This window comes from Anabrus simplex, chromosome 1 (assembly GCF_040414725.1).
Source record: "Anabrus simplex isolate iqAnaSimp1 chromosome 1, ASM4041472v1, whole genome shotgun sequence".
NCBI classification, from domain to species: Eukaryota; Metazoa; Arthropoda; class Insecta; order Orthoptera; family Tettigoniidae; genus Anabrus; species Anabrus simplex.
In genome coordinates, this window is record NC_090265.1 from 23,977,757 (window position 1) to 23,992,206 (window position 14,450).

General features: G+C 39.1%; 1 protein-coding gene across 4 annotated transcripts in view; it reads left to right on the forward strand.

The window, feature by feature from the left end:
- The window catches only part of LOC136883405 (bromodomain-containing protein 8), a 445,412-nt gene that overhangs the window by 327,100 nt on the left and 103,862 nt on the right, over positions 1-14,450 (forward strand). For all 4 annotated transcript variants that reach the window (XM_067155679.2, XM_067155690.2, XM_067155698.2 and 1 more), the window contains one exon: positions 2,861-4,770. In XM_067155679.2, the coding sequence (XP_067011780.2) occupies positions 2,861-4,770 (1,910 nt within the window). The remainder of the gene's footprint in view (positions 1-2,860; positions 4,771-14,450) is intronic.

Genomic DNA, 14,450 nt, shown 5'->3' on the forward strand with positions numbered 1-14,450 from the left:
TTATTTATTTATTATTTGCTAATCGGCCAACTAGCGACCACAGTAAGTTTCATTGTACATTCTGGCGTTTACTCAGTTTTTGATTGATCCAATAAGTTTACATGAGCTTGCTGTGTCGAGCACAACGTTCATCCGACCACTGCACCGGTTGTTCCCTTCGCATCCCAGAAAGGGAATTATTGTTTTTAGTTTTGAGTTCAAATTAAGTCAAAATATATAATAATAATAATAATAATAATAATAATAATAATAATAATAATAATAATAATAATAATAATAATAAAAGGAAGTGTTTGCCTGCGTCTAAGCATGCAGAGATCTGAAGATTTTTAACTTAGGTCTATTGTTCAAAGTATATTTATACAGGTAAGACCGTTTTTCATTAATCATTTATATTACTTTAATCATTTATTTACTTATTTCTTATGTACTCCATATTCATTTTATTCACAAATAGGATTTCACTATACCAGCAATAAAATGTGAACCGTATTTTCTTTCAACTAACTCAATCCTATATTTCATTGTTTTATTCAGAGGAAACCTATAATACAAAAGATAGATATGCAAGGAATAGTAAACGGAGCGAGTTGGCCAAGCAGTTAGCGGCGTGCAGCTGTAAGCTTGCATTCGGGAGGTAGCGGGTTCGAACCCCACTGTCGTCAGCCCTGAAGATGGTTTTCTGAAGTTTCCCATTTTCACACCAGGCAAATTGGCCTGGTGAATACTTTGTTATGGCCTACGAATGTATGCCGAGATGTGGTAGTTTACTTGGCCTGAACATCTCTATTTAGCGTACTCTTAGTTCATTTAGAAGCTGCTTCTTAGTCTGTGTAGCTGTAGTTTTAACTAGGCTGTACCTTAATTAAGGCCATGGCTGCTTCCTTTGAACTCCCAGCCCTTTCCTATCCCATCGTTGCCGTAAGACCTATCTGTGCCAGTACGACGTAAAGCAAATTGTAAAAAAAGTTCAGTGGAATAAAACATGACTTCTGGCTGTGTGCCATTGCCATCATATTTCTGCTCCCTTTCACTTCCTCTCTGTACTCATACGCAGGGCAATACTTAAGGGCAACTCCCTTGGTCATCCCTGGTGTAGGCAGTCACCAGAGTTGTAGCTAGGACAGCCTTGCATGAAGCTAACTCTACTTACCAAATTCAGGTGTATCATTCAGTGTAATCGTTGCTTTCTTTAATGAAGTATTGGTGAATACTTTCTGTTATGGCCTACGAATGTATGCCGAGTTGTGGTAGTTTACTGTGCCTGAACATCTCTCTTTAGTGTACTGTTAGTCCATTTAAAAGCTGCTGCTTAGTCTGTGTAGCTGTAGTTTTAACTAGGAAAAGGATAGTTGACATAAAGAAAAACCTGTGTACAGTACTGTAAGGTATGTGTCACTCTTCACTGATTTCAGAATCTCCATAGAACTTTAGGGTAGAGAGTAGTTTGTATGTGTCCCTTGCTATAGTGTGTGTTGGAGAATTCAGTTGATTAGGACGAGATCTAGAATGATATACACATCAAAAAGTAACTGCCAGATATAACAGCATTTCAGGCTAGAAAATTTATTAGCGTTGCTCTTATCAAGGAAATTCTAAAGGTTTGTATCTTGGAAAGCACTCATCTAATGTAATTCAGTTGTGAGAAATGCTCAAAGGAGGTGGGTGGATGAGGCAGCTCTCTAGATTATTGGAGGTAGGTGCAGAGTAACAAATGTGTGGGGGGCGGAGAGCAAGGGGTACGTGCTATGTAGATGCAAACAGTGTATTAGTTTCAGTTGATGCCTGGTTTTGGAGTTAACAAAACTATAATCCCATTCTCTTTTGGAACAGGGAAAACAGAAGAATGAGAGGCGTTGATGTTTTGAACCTGGAGAAGAGCGATCACATGTTTCTTAGGAGAGAATGATGATTGTCAGTAAGTGGAATAGAATATTCAAAAATTTGTTTGTGGCCGGTTATTTTGTTAGGGTGTAAAGAAAAATACTTGCATGTTGGTGATGAAAATAAAGTGGGGGTTCACCGTGACCTGAAATAACTGAGACGTTACAAATCACACATCACTAGGAGGTGCTCAGTAGCATCAGTCAAACTAAAACAGAGTAGTAGAAGCTATGGATCAAAATAGATTCCTTCATAATGTTAAGGCATTTATAAAAAAGTGTCCCATTTTTTAAGACCAAGAAAAGAAAGTATGTGTAGTGACATCCAGCTAGCATCAAGAAAGAATACCATATCTTATAAAACACCATATGTGAAAAGATTTCTTCTGTTATAATTCAAAATAATCTCTCTGTCAGAGTTTTACTTCAAACTTATACCAAGTTTGTTGCTTCACCTAATCTGACTGCATATTAGTTTGTTGAGGTGCAGAATTGGTTTGAAAGGAAAGTGAATATTTAATTTCTTTTACCACTGATATGCATTTAGGGCTGTTGCCCAGGATAGACAGGATTACAGTAATTATGATCAAAATTCAGTTGGAACTTTGTTAATCACTGTATTCCAGTCCATAGTCCTTGAGAGTGTGGGCAGCAATTAAAAATTCAGGGAATGGAAAGAACTTCCCGAGACTCAATTGACGTAAGAATAAAGATTGCGCATTATAGGCTAAGGAAAAACCACTAGATAGTTTTCTTGCGCTAATAAAAGAGAACAACAATTGAAATAATAAACCGTTCATTTGGTGAGTTTTTGTAAGTATTTTTACTGTTTTAGATGATTGTGATATAGTTCCAAGTTTTTTTAGTGTTTCATTAAAAGGAACTGGAAAGCAAAATACAAATTTATAATACTGGTTTTGTTTCCGGGGACAATACAGTTGCAATTTTCTCAACCAACTCTTCTTTGTTTGTCATAGGAGGAGGCAAAGGAACTATCAGATGAAAGGGAACCAACGGAACCGGACCTGAAGAGTGAAGAGAAAATTACGGAAGCTGAGCAGTCTGCAGAACAGACGACGGTGGCCCTATCGTCCACAGAGGATTTGTGCGACTTAAATTCCAGTAAAGTGACAGAAAGTAGTTGCGAGAAGCAAACTGAAGCAGTTGAGGAGGAGTCGAAAGCTTCTGGTGAACCTGAACTCGATCAGAGTATTACAACAACTACAATAACAACAACAGAGTGTGAGCAGGAACAGGAGCAGTTGGAAGAGCCCATCCAGACGGAAGTGGTGGTGCCGTGCGAGCCGGAAGTTCCAGACCTGGCCAACATGGAGGTGATCATTCTGGGGAAGTCACAAGAACTAGATAGCAACGCCGAGCCTGACAAACAGGACTTTATTGAGAAAGAACAAAAGGCTGAACCTGCCATCGAGGGAAAATTGGATAGTGGAGAAAGTGATGATTTGAAAAATGAAGCTCCAGAATTAGAGCCTCCAGTAGAAGAGTCACCAAAAGTCACACCATTAGAAGTTATTGCCAAGGAAGTGAATTCAGAGGCAGAGGTGACTGAAAGCAAGGCTGAGGATACTCAAATGGAGCCAGAGGTGAAAAATGTTGTAGAAAAAACTTCAAAAAAGAAAAGTGCGCTCTCAGAAGAAGAGCCGCTGTTGAACGAGTGTAAAACTGCATTAACGACGAGCAGTAAGAGGGATAAGGAGTCTATAAAAGAGGATACCACCATGGAACTACCCACAGATGATGCTCAATCAACAGAGAAAGACCTACCAACCTCGAAGAATCAAGATATGAAAGAGATGTCACTCAAGAAAGATGTACCTTCCAAAGATGCAATTTCAAAGCATAGTAGCAAAAAAGACTCCAGCAAGGAACTTTCCAAAAAAGACCCTCCTTCCAAAGGGAGCAGTAAAAAGGATTCCTCAAAAGAAGCAAACAAAAAAGATGACACATGTAAAGAAAAGACAAGAAAGGAAGTTCCTTCAAAAGAAGGAGATAGAACAGAATCTACTAAGGATATAAAAACCAAGGATTCTTCTGTTAAAGAAGACTCGCATACATCAAAGTCTTCTTCTAAGAAGGATGTATCATCAAAAGACAAAAAAGATGGTAGCAAGAAGGATGCAAAATCTGACAGTCACAAGAAAGACAGTCGGAAAAAAGAGGCAAAATCTGAAGGACACAAACGAGATGCTAAAGAAGAGAGCCACAAGAAAGATGATCATGGCAGCAAAGGTGACCATACCAGCAGAGAAGATGGCAAAAAAGAAAACTTGGAGAAGGAAGTCCAACTTAAAGAGAGCCCTCCATCTGTGCAGGATGCTTCAGACTTGGAGGATACCAAGAGGAAGGAGCAAAAAAGAAAAGCATCTGTGCAGGATGCTTCAGATTCGGAGGATACTAAGAGGAAGGAGCAAAAAAGGAAAGCATCTGTGCAGGATGCTTCAGATTCAGAGGATAATAAGAGGAAGGAACAAAAAAAGAAAGCTTCTGTGCAGGATGCTTCAGATTCGGAGGATACTAAGAGGAAGGAACAAACAAAGAAAGCTTCTGTGCAGGATGCTTCAGATTCGGAGGATACTAAGAGGAAGGAACAGAAAAGGAAAGAAGCTTCAAGTAAAGAGAGCAGCAAAAAAGATACATCAAAGAAAGATTCAAAGGTAGAAAATAGAAAAGAAAGCTTCAGTCGGAGTGTGTCCAGAGAAGAGAAGAAAGAGGAATCAAAGAAAACCGTTGTAAAGGTGAGCTCTAAAAAGGATACTGATGACATTGAAAAAGTTGATGAAGCAAAGGGTAAGAAGAGGCCATGTGAAGAGGAGGCAAAGAGCGAGCTGCCCGAGAATAAGAGGAAGAGCTGTGAAGAAGACGACAGGTCAGTATCGTTTCTCCTTCTCTTGATGAACATCTTTTGTAAAATAATATTAATGTGAGGTGTAAGATAAAGTAACTGAACTTGTGGAGGCATTACAAGCCAGATTAGTTAAGCATTCAACTGTGAGTCTAATTATTAACCCAATGACAACACATTTAAGTAGTTAAGAAGGAAGCCATACTTTCCAGTGTTAACTTAGTAAAATGTAACATAAAAACTTTCCAGTCTGTCAACACACAACAATTTCAATATATACTATAACACTATAAACATACCTGTAAAAAATGCACACTATTATTCAAAGAATGACATATTTGGTTCTACAAGAACATCCTCGTATTCTATTGAATCACTTAAAACATGCGTTTGATAGAATCTGAGGATGTTCTTATAGAACAAAACATGTCATTATTTGTATAATAGTGTGTATATTTTTCATGTATGTTTACAGTGTTATTATAATTTATATTGAAATTGTCATGTGTTGACAGATTGGGAAGTTTTTATGATACATTTAAGTAGCTTCTGAGCAGATTTAAAAACCATATTTAAGTGTCCTAACAGAGTTGGAAGCATGTTAACTTATAATATCAACCAATAAATAACTTCTTCTGAAATTTCTTATGTATAATTGCAAAAGGATGAACTAGCCAATTATGTTGCTGGAATACCACAGCAACACCACTCGTTACTTTGCCAAGAACTTTCATTTCTTTTCCTATTGTGTAGCAAACAACACCACCCTTTCGTGACTTTCTTTTCTGTTGAGGGAATATGCAAGACTTCCAAATTCTTTCTGTTAGGATTGGTGTTTTGGGTCACTTATATTGTTTTTTGTTATAAATGTTGTCAAACAAAGGTTCCATGTATTTTGGAAAAGTTGAAAGTTTGGATGGTGGTTGTGTCTGAGACTTGTCCAGTAAGTCTTTTCCAAACTTCACTACACTCAGAAATGTGTATATAACAGGATCTTTATAAGTTTTTGTCATAGTGGGTTCGAACCCCACTGTTGGTAGCCCTGAAGATGTTTTTGTGTGGTTTCCCATTTTCACACCAGGCAAATGCTGGGGCTGTACCTTAATTAGGGCCACGGCCGCTTCCTTCCCATTCCTAGGCCTTTCTCATTCCATCGTCACCATGAAACCTATCTCTGTGTTGGTGCGACTTAAAGCAAATTGCAAAAAGAAGTTTTTGTCCAGTTTCAGGCACTGTGTTTCCTTTGCTTTATAGTGTAAATGTGCTTTGAAGAGCCTGGTACGTCATCGTTTGCTTCTTCCTTCTACTCAATACCGTTATCATTATCATCAAAATTTTCTTCACACACCGTTTCATCATCACTAAAATCGCTGCATTCAGAACCACTGTATAAAACACTTTCTAGAATATTTCTTATCTTCATCTGCATAACCACACTTATTCAACACTATGATGGCAACTGAGGTCTCCAAAGAATCTAAATAAAGACGCTTAACAAAGGCACTGTTGTTTCTCAACCAAGATGTGTGAGTTGTGTTCAGGAATTTCTATGTCACATAGTGCATACAAGAGACATCTATAAGTTAGAATTTGAACTGTGTGCATTTATATTAAGCACTGAAGCATTGCAAGCTAGCTTGCCAAATTGTTCATATGCTGAAGGAACTTAGCATGTCCTCAACTAATTAAATGACATGATTGGGCTGACCGAATAAGCAGCATCTTGATGTAACCATCAGAAAGGTCATGGATACTTTACATTTGAACAACGAAGGACCCTTTCAAACTGGAGAACGTGTATGAAGTACCACCAGCATGCCTGACAATCGTACACATTCGTATTAAATTTGAAAGTGAATACTGTGGTGTGCACATGGTAAAATCTGGGAGAGGTCGCTCAGCAACAATCAGATGCGACGATATAGCAGGTTTCACACACACCACAGAAGTCTGTTGAACAACGTGTACTTGAGAAGAGATATGCTCGATAGAGCATACAGTGAATTCTGGAGAGGGTTGACTCTGCGATTGTTATGTGCCAGTAATGAAGGCAGTACAACGAGTGGCTTTGAGACATGGTACATGAGGATGCAGATTTCGCAAGAATCCCATATAATCCCGAATACCACCCACACTTTTATCCCCGAAATATTGGTTCTAAATCTTGGGAGCGGGTCTTATTCAAGCTGTTCATTCTTGTAAATATTTACTACGTTTACGTGGAGTATTGAAGTAGATTTGAATACCGGTTACAGTGGCATGTAAACGCGAAATGTAAGGTAATGAAATACGGTAAATCAAAGAAATGGATAAATATGAAAGCCGCTACCGCGGATGCTCGATTGTCATTTGTTTCACAAGTGTGCGCAAATAGCTGATCTCGCGAGACATCGTCGACATATCTGGCCCAAAAGAGATACAAGACTTTATCACAATATTAAAACTTATCATCGACAATAACTTCTTCACTTTTGACAATGTCATATATCAACAAAATGGTTTGGCAATGGGTTCACCGGCCTCAGGCATCTTAGCAGAAATATACCTGGACTTCCTCGAATACACCAAAATTGACAACGAATTCGAAAACATTCTCTTTTGGGCCAGATATATCGACGATGTCTTTGTAATCATGAATGAGAAATCAATTAACGCACCCACCACCCTCTTAAGACTCAACAATATTGATCCTCATATCAAATTCACACTAGAATCCGAATCAAATCAAAAAGTCAACTTTCTAGATTTAACCATCACTAGAAACTCAAATTCTTTCAGTTATAATATTTTCAGAAAACCCACTCAAACAGCCTCCACCATTCGCCAAGATTCAGTGCACCCCCAGTCCCACAAACGAGCCACATACAGCAGCCTAGTTCACCGAGCCTTCAGCATACCTATGTCCAATAAAGATCTAAAAAACGAACTCAACACAATCGCGGAATCGCAAAATTCAACGGCTTCAGCAATCATTTTATAGAAAGGATAATCAATAAACACAAACATCGCCCAAAAACTACCCTCAAAAAAGAAATAACCAAACCTCTAACATTTTCCACCTTCACGTTCAACAATGATATCTACAAGTTAACCAACATCTTTAAGAAACAAGGCGTTAAAATAGCCTTCAAAACCAACAATAAGAACATGAACGTTTTATACAATACTTCACACATCAACAAGACCAGCAGTTTTTTAAAATCAGGAGTTTATAGGATCAAATGTACCACCTGTAAAAAAACCTACATCGGGCAAACCGGGAGAAACTTCATTATCAGATACCACGAGCACACTAACGCAATAAAATACAACAGGTTTTCAGCCATCGGCCAACACATGCAAGATTATAACCATAATTTCACCAATATTGAACAAGACATGGACATCCTCGTATTAGCAAACAAGGGCCCTTTACTCAACATAATGGAAAATTACTACATACACCTAAACCAATACTTTAATGCCAGTCACAATCTCAATGAAATCTCAGAGAAACCCAACATACTCTTCGATCTGTTTATCACTTTCCTCAGAAACAATAATGCAGCCAACCTAAACTCAATCCTAAATTTAATCAAAGGTACTTTTCCAAGACAATTTCACTTTCTCCCGCACCCTTCAGCCCCACCTTAAGCCCTCTTCCTAAGCCATATATAATTTTATATATGTCATTTCAATACAATAACTTACTGATTTCCATGATTATAATTTTTACAACACCCCATTTATACTTTATTCTTTGTTAAAAACCTCTTAGTATGTATATTCCTTGTATTATTAACTATTAACATAATAACATCTCATTTCACTTGTTATTCTTTAAAATAACATTTTCTTAGGATTTCGCCAAAAGTGATCTTTGCTCCAATACGGCTGATGATGACCCCTAGATGGGTCGAAACTAGTACCGTGTAATTTATAATTTTGTGAATATATTTTAGTATTGAAAAGGTGGAAACGTTTACGTTGTTATTATTATTACTTATATATTATTCTCAGTTCAATACGGACCAAAAACATGAAATTCATAACCATTAATGAGTAAATTAAGCCTACATCAACTTTCAAAGGTTATGATGAACTCGAAAATATGGTTTCAAAAGTATCAATCCTCAAGTTCTCGAATGCATTATATTTAGTTCTGCCCGTCACTAATCACAATCAAATTGGAAAGAGAAAATATATCATTAACACCTCCAAAATTACGATTATTCGCAACCTTGAGCTCAGCTGGATAGCGCGCTCGCTGTACAAGTCGGTACTAGTGCAAAATTATACAAATTTTTTAAATGTAACGTGCACAGATAAAACGACTGCGGCTTTTATAACATTTTAACACAAAAACGTGAAATTCCCAGTCTTATATTAGGACAAAAACAGAAATAGGCAATCCCAAAACCTCCCATGGCTTTATGTATGTAAGGTGCAACATCTGTTCTGGTCTCGATAACATAATCGTATATGATGAGATTAAAATACTAAATTTGTGTTACTTAAGAAGGAGCAGTTTCAATTCTGCCTGAAAGCTCAGTGACTATACAGTGCCCTGAGAAAAATGCTGAAAACCTGTTCGGCGATACACTCGAAAAAAGTAAAAAAATAAATAAAATAAAATAAACATCTAACCCTGGACATAATGCAGACGTTTTGCAAATACGAACATTTGACGAAACTCGTTCCATCTTCAAATAGAGCTGTCGAAATGCGCTCTCTCTCCTTCCAACTGTTGTGGGCACTCTCTGCTTTATGATTTCCGAGGATTCTCTAAACAATACTACCCGAATGCGGTGCTAAGATGATCCCTTATGCAAGTTCACTGCCGATTGCTTTTCCAGTACAGTACTTCATCAAATTACCACAATGGCAGGACGTCAACACCAAGATCCGTAAGTATGCCGTAGCCGTCCTTTCATGAGATACAGTTTCTTGAAAAACTTGTGATCGAGGATTTAGCATTGACGGGACTGAAATGTCTGGACTGTTGATCCAGGAAATTGTTTCTTTGAGGAACGGATAATGCGGGATTCTTACATGATTAAATTAGGATGCTCGCGGGACCACGTAATTTGAACGAATAATACGGGAAAACATAGTTTCCGGGAACGTATAATCGAGGTTCTACTGTGCAATAATCTGTAATGTGTAGAACACCCGCCAGAATGCATTCGTGGTTACCAGGCAGCTGCTGTGAGTCAGTTAAGCAAGACGTGCAGAGAGGACTACGTACAGTACAAAGCTCTCGCGATGGCCTCGCAAATACGTTAGACAGTCTATCCACCAATCAACAGCATTTGACTGCATGAGCTTGGTTGGTCGTATCGTGCAATTGCCATGCATGTGGGCCATTCAGATGTCTCAGTGGCCTGATGTTGGACTCAGTGGGTACATGAGGGCACCCAATCACATCGTGCAGGTTCGGGTCGGCCAAGAAACACCACTCCAAGGGAGGACCGTCGTATGGTGCACCAAGCATTGCGGGATCCCATAACTTCGGCTCCCGCCATCCGTGAACATGTACTGGAGACTCAACAACATTCTGTAGGTTCCCGCACAGTGTCCCAGCGTCTCACATCCACTGGATACGTCGGTTGCCATTGACACCAGAACACCAACGCCTGCGTTTGGAGTGGTGCCTTGCCCGCGAGGCATGGACAGAGGACGACTGGCGTCACAATATGATCAGTAATGAGTTTGCTTCTCCATAACCTCCAATAACCATTGTGTGCGGGTTTGGAGGCTTCGAGGGCAGAGAACACATCCTGCCCATATTGTGGAAAGAGACACAGGCGAAATTCCTGGCATCATGGTATGGAGAGCCATAGGATATACATTTGGGTCACCTCTAATATTGCTTCGGCAGACTATGACGGCACAGCAATACGTCACAGACATTCTCTGTCCGCACATCCTACCCCTTATGATACAGCACCCTGAAGCAGTGTTCCAACAAGATAATGCACGTCCATACACAGCACATGTGTCTATGGACTGCCTAGAGCATGTTTAGGTCCTCCCGTGGCCAGCAGGATCCCCGGACCTCTCCATCATTGAACACGTGTGGGGTGCCATTGGAAAGGGACTCCGTCCCAGTACCAGCCTGCGGGATCTGGAGGGACAGCTGCAACAACTGCAGACAAACTCGCCTCAGGAGAGGACCCAAAGGCTGTTCTGAACCGCATAAGGGCATGCATTGCGGCCAGTGGAGGTGTAACGCCCTACTGACCTAATGCCACCATTTCACCTGTAACTGCTAATGGCCTTGTCTCTTTCATCCCATATAGTAATCAGTTCAATAAAGGTGGTCTTTCCCCACTGTCGGCAGCCGTGAAGATGGTTTTCCGTAGTTTCCGATTTTCACACCAGTCACCAGTCAAATGCTGGGGCTGTACCTTAATTAACTCTTTCCCGCGGATTGCGTAGTAAAGCGCACTGGAGTCACACAATGTCTCCTGCGGGTTGCGTAGTAAAGCGTACTCAACTTTCAAACCGACTTCGTCTGCCATCTGTCTGCTAAACATATAACTTTTTGGAACCAGTGAATTCCCTATGCTTCCTAGATACAACTGGCATGCATGGAATCCTAACATAAAGTGTTCTTTTATACGTTTTCTTAGATAGAACAGACAGCTGACTGAATGTAAACACATTGCAGCAACATGGCTGCTCATAACCAGTTGAGTGCGGACGATATTTGTCACAAATTAGATCAATATATTGACAAATACAATGGTAGTGAGTTTGAAGTTGTAGGTATGGGAAGCAGTTGGGACACGATATGAATCTGAGGGAAATCGAAATACGGCACAGGACGGTAAATGTTCATTCAAGTACCGTCTCCTTTTATAATATTAGGCCTACTTGTAAAAAAAACATAGTAATCAGTTTTCATTCTTCAGTTAATTCTCTTTCGGACTATGAGTGTCTACCTAATTACATAATATTCCAACTAATGTCAATTTATCTTCCAATCCCCTTCAGTGAAAAATTGTGTATAGTTTGTATGTCCAAGAGGAAGTACGATTTGCTATCTGAATATCTTCATCCGACTGATCCCGAAAATGAAATTGGGAGATTCAGGGTGAGTTCCTGCGTTCTCTGCATTACCAAGAAAATAAGAGCCCCATCAGGTCCAGCAATTCAGACTGACTTCAAGAACAAGCAATTTAACATTATGCACTTTATTGGGTGCTTCTTGATGTATCATTCTGAACAAAGGGGGGTTCTTGCGTTTAATTAGGTGATCTCATTGTATCATTTTAGAATAACTATAGTGTATTTTCCGTTGTTACAACATTTGAAAGTGATATCTTAAGTGGTTTTTACAGAATAAATTATTTAGTGAAAGTACTCCACAACTATACCTGACAAGCAAATTATTACTCTAGGTTTCGCCCGACAGTGAGTCAAAGGTAGTCCGTGGGAAAGGGTTAAGGCCACGGCTGCTTGCTTCCTTCCAACTCATAGGCCTTTCCTATCCCATCATCGCCATAAGACCTACCTGTGTCGGTGCAGTGTAAAGCCACTAGCAAAAAAAAAAAAAAAAAGTGGTCTTACAGCATATGTAGTTTCATTTTCAACCATTCCCTCTGGGTGGTGGTTTTTTTTTTTTTTTTTTTTTTTTTTTTTTTTTTTTTTTTTTTTTTTTTTCAGGCAGTGTATTTCCATTCCTTAAGGTGTGGAACTCTTATTCTTTCTCATATGATTATAGTTAGGAGATGTGCTGCTAATCCCAAACAACAAACACCAGGAATATAACAATATATGCACATGTCTTGTCTTTTATTATTTGTCTTATGAAAAATTATATAAGGCATGAAGTAAAGTTCTCTACATTGCAAGATGACTAGATGTTGCCAAATAGGCCATGGCTGCTATTAAGTATTCAAAATACGACTGCACTTGGATAACACGGTGCTAATGTTTGATTACTCGAGGTGATAGATGACAGTGACGCAAGCAGCATGCATGTCGGTGGACCAAGTACAGTCATTGCAGAATATGATGAATTTTAGAGAAGAATTTGTAAATGGTACAAATGTAAAAACAATGGGGTGAATTTAGAATGGAATTTGTGTTGCTCATTCTGAGTGAAAGGAACCACTGTGTCATCACTAAGAACCAACCGAGTGATTAACTGAGCACAAAACAATAAGTTAAATTGTACAAGATCCACCTTTTCAATACAAGATATGTTGTACAATTTAACTTATTGTTTTGTAATCTCTATTCAATACGGACCAAACATGAAATTCTTGACTTTAAAAAAATTAACTGAGCAGTCGTGCTACTGTACTGAGCGACAGAGCACCAGTCATAGACAAGCTATAGTTTTTGGCACGGCCGAGTACAATCCTCACCTTCCCAGTGTTCTTTCATTGATGCAGTGTAGGAAAGAAAGTGAATATCGTACAAGTTGTCGGAGAGACGTGACATCCAGTCTGAACGATAGGAGTATAACTTTCTTTCAGGTATCTCAGATGTAATACCCATTAACTCCCCTCCTAGTTGTACATGGGGATACATGTAGGTACATTCGTCTTCATTATAGACTGTTATGCTTTTCTTCATTCAGTCTGTAAGACTCTGAATTAACTAAGCACCTCCACAATTCCCTTTTTACTAAGAGAGTCCTTGTCTACCTCTACCTCTCTTACGTTCCACGGCTAAGTCCGTTATTCTCCTTCGTAACCTATCCTCCTCCATTTGATTCATATGACCCTAACACTGCAGCCGGTTTATGCGAATTTCATCATCCATCAAGTTCATTCATAACTTAGCTTTTACTTCCTCATTCTGAGTACTTTCCTGCCATTATTTCCATCTGTTGTACCAGCAATCATTCCAACTACTTTCATGACAATTAATTCCAACCTATGAATAAGATAGTCTAAGTCCACCTAGCTTTCACTCCCTTACAGAAAAGTTGCTTTTGAAAACTGACTAATGTAAATATAGTTATGTCTGAGAGCTGACTTCTTTCTTCCAAAGTTGAACTGTGTACTCACTGCATTAGCTTTGCTGCACCTTGATTCATTTTTGTATGATACCATCCTGAGTAATTGAAATGATCAGCTTGTTCCAGTTTTGTATTACCTGTCTGACAAGTCCTCTTACATTTCTACCCCCTGTGGGTGGGGGACGCAGATGAAGAATACACCCACGGTATCCCCTACCTGTTGTAAGAGGTGACTAAAAGGGGTGACCAAGGGATGATGGAATTAGAACCATGAGACTGCTCATGATTAGTATTTATCGTGGATAGACCCCTATGGGTTTTCAATACATGTGATTAGTACCAATATGTGAGGAACACGATGGGTCTGCGTTACCTGCGAGTAGTACATTACCTGTGATTAGTACCACTATGTAAGGAACACCGTGAGTCTATGTTATTTGTGAATGATATCGCTACATGAGGAACACCATGGTTCTTCTTTACTAGCAATTAATACCATTATGAGGGGCTGGTGATTTGGATTTTGGACACCTTTAGACAACAAACATTATCGGTTTAGGATTTTGCTTTGGAAGCAGTCCCTTGTTCAGTTTATACCATTGTTTCAAGTTATTTTAGGAGAGGATGGGGCATTGCGAGTCGGATCCATTGATTGTTTTAAGCTCATAATCGTTGTTCATCACTATCATTATCATCTTGTTGAATTCTAATCAGTGGATGGGTTTTTAAAAATAATTTTAACTTCTTC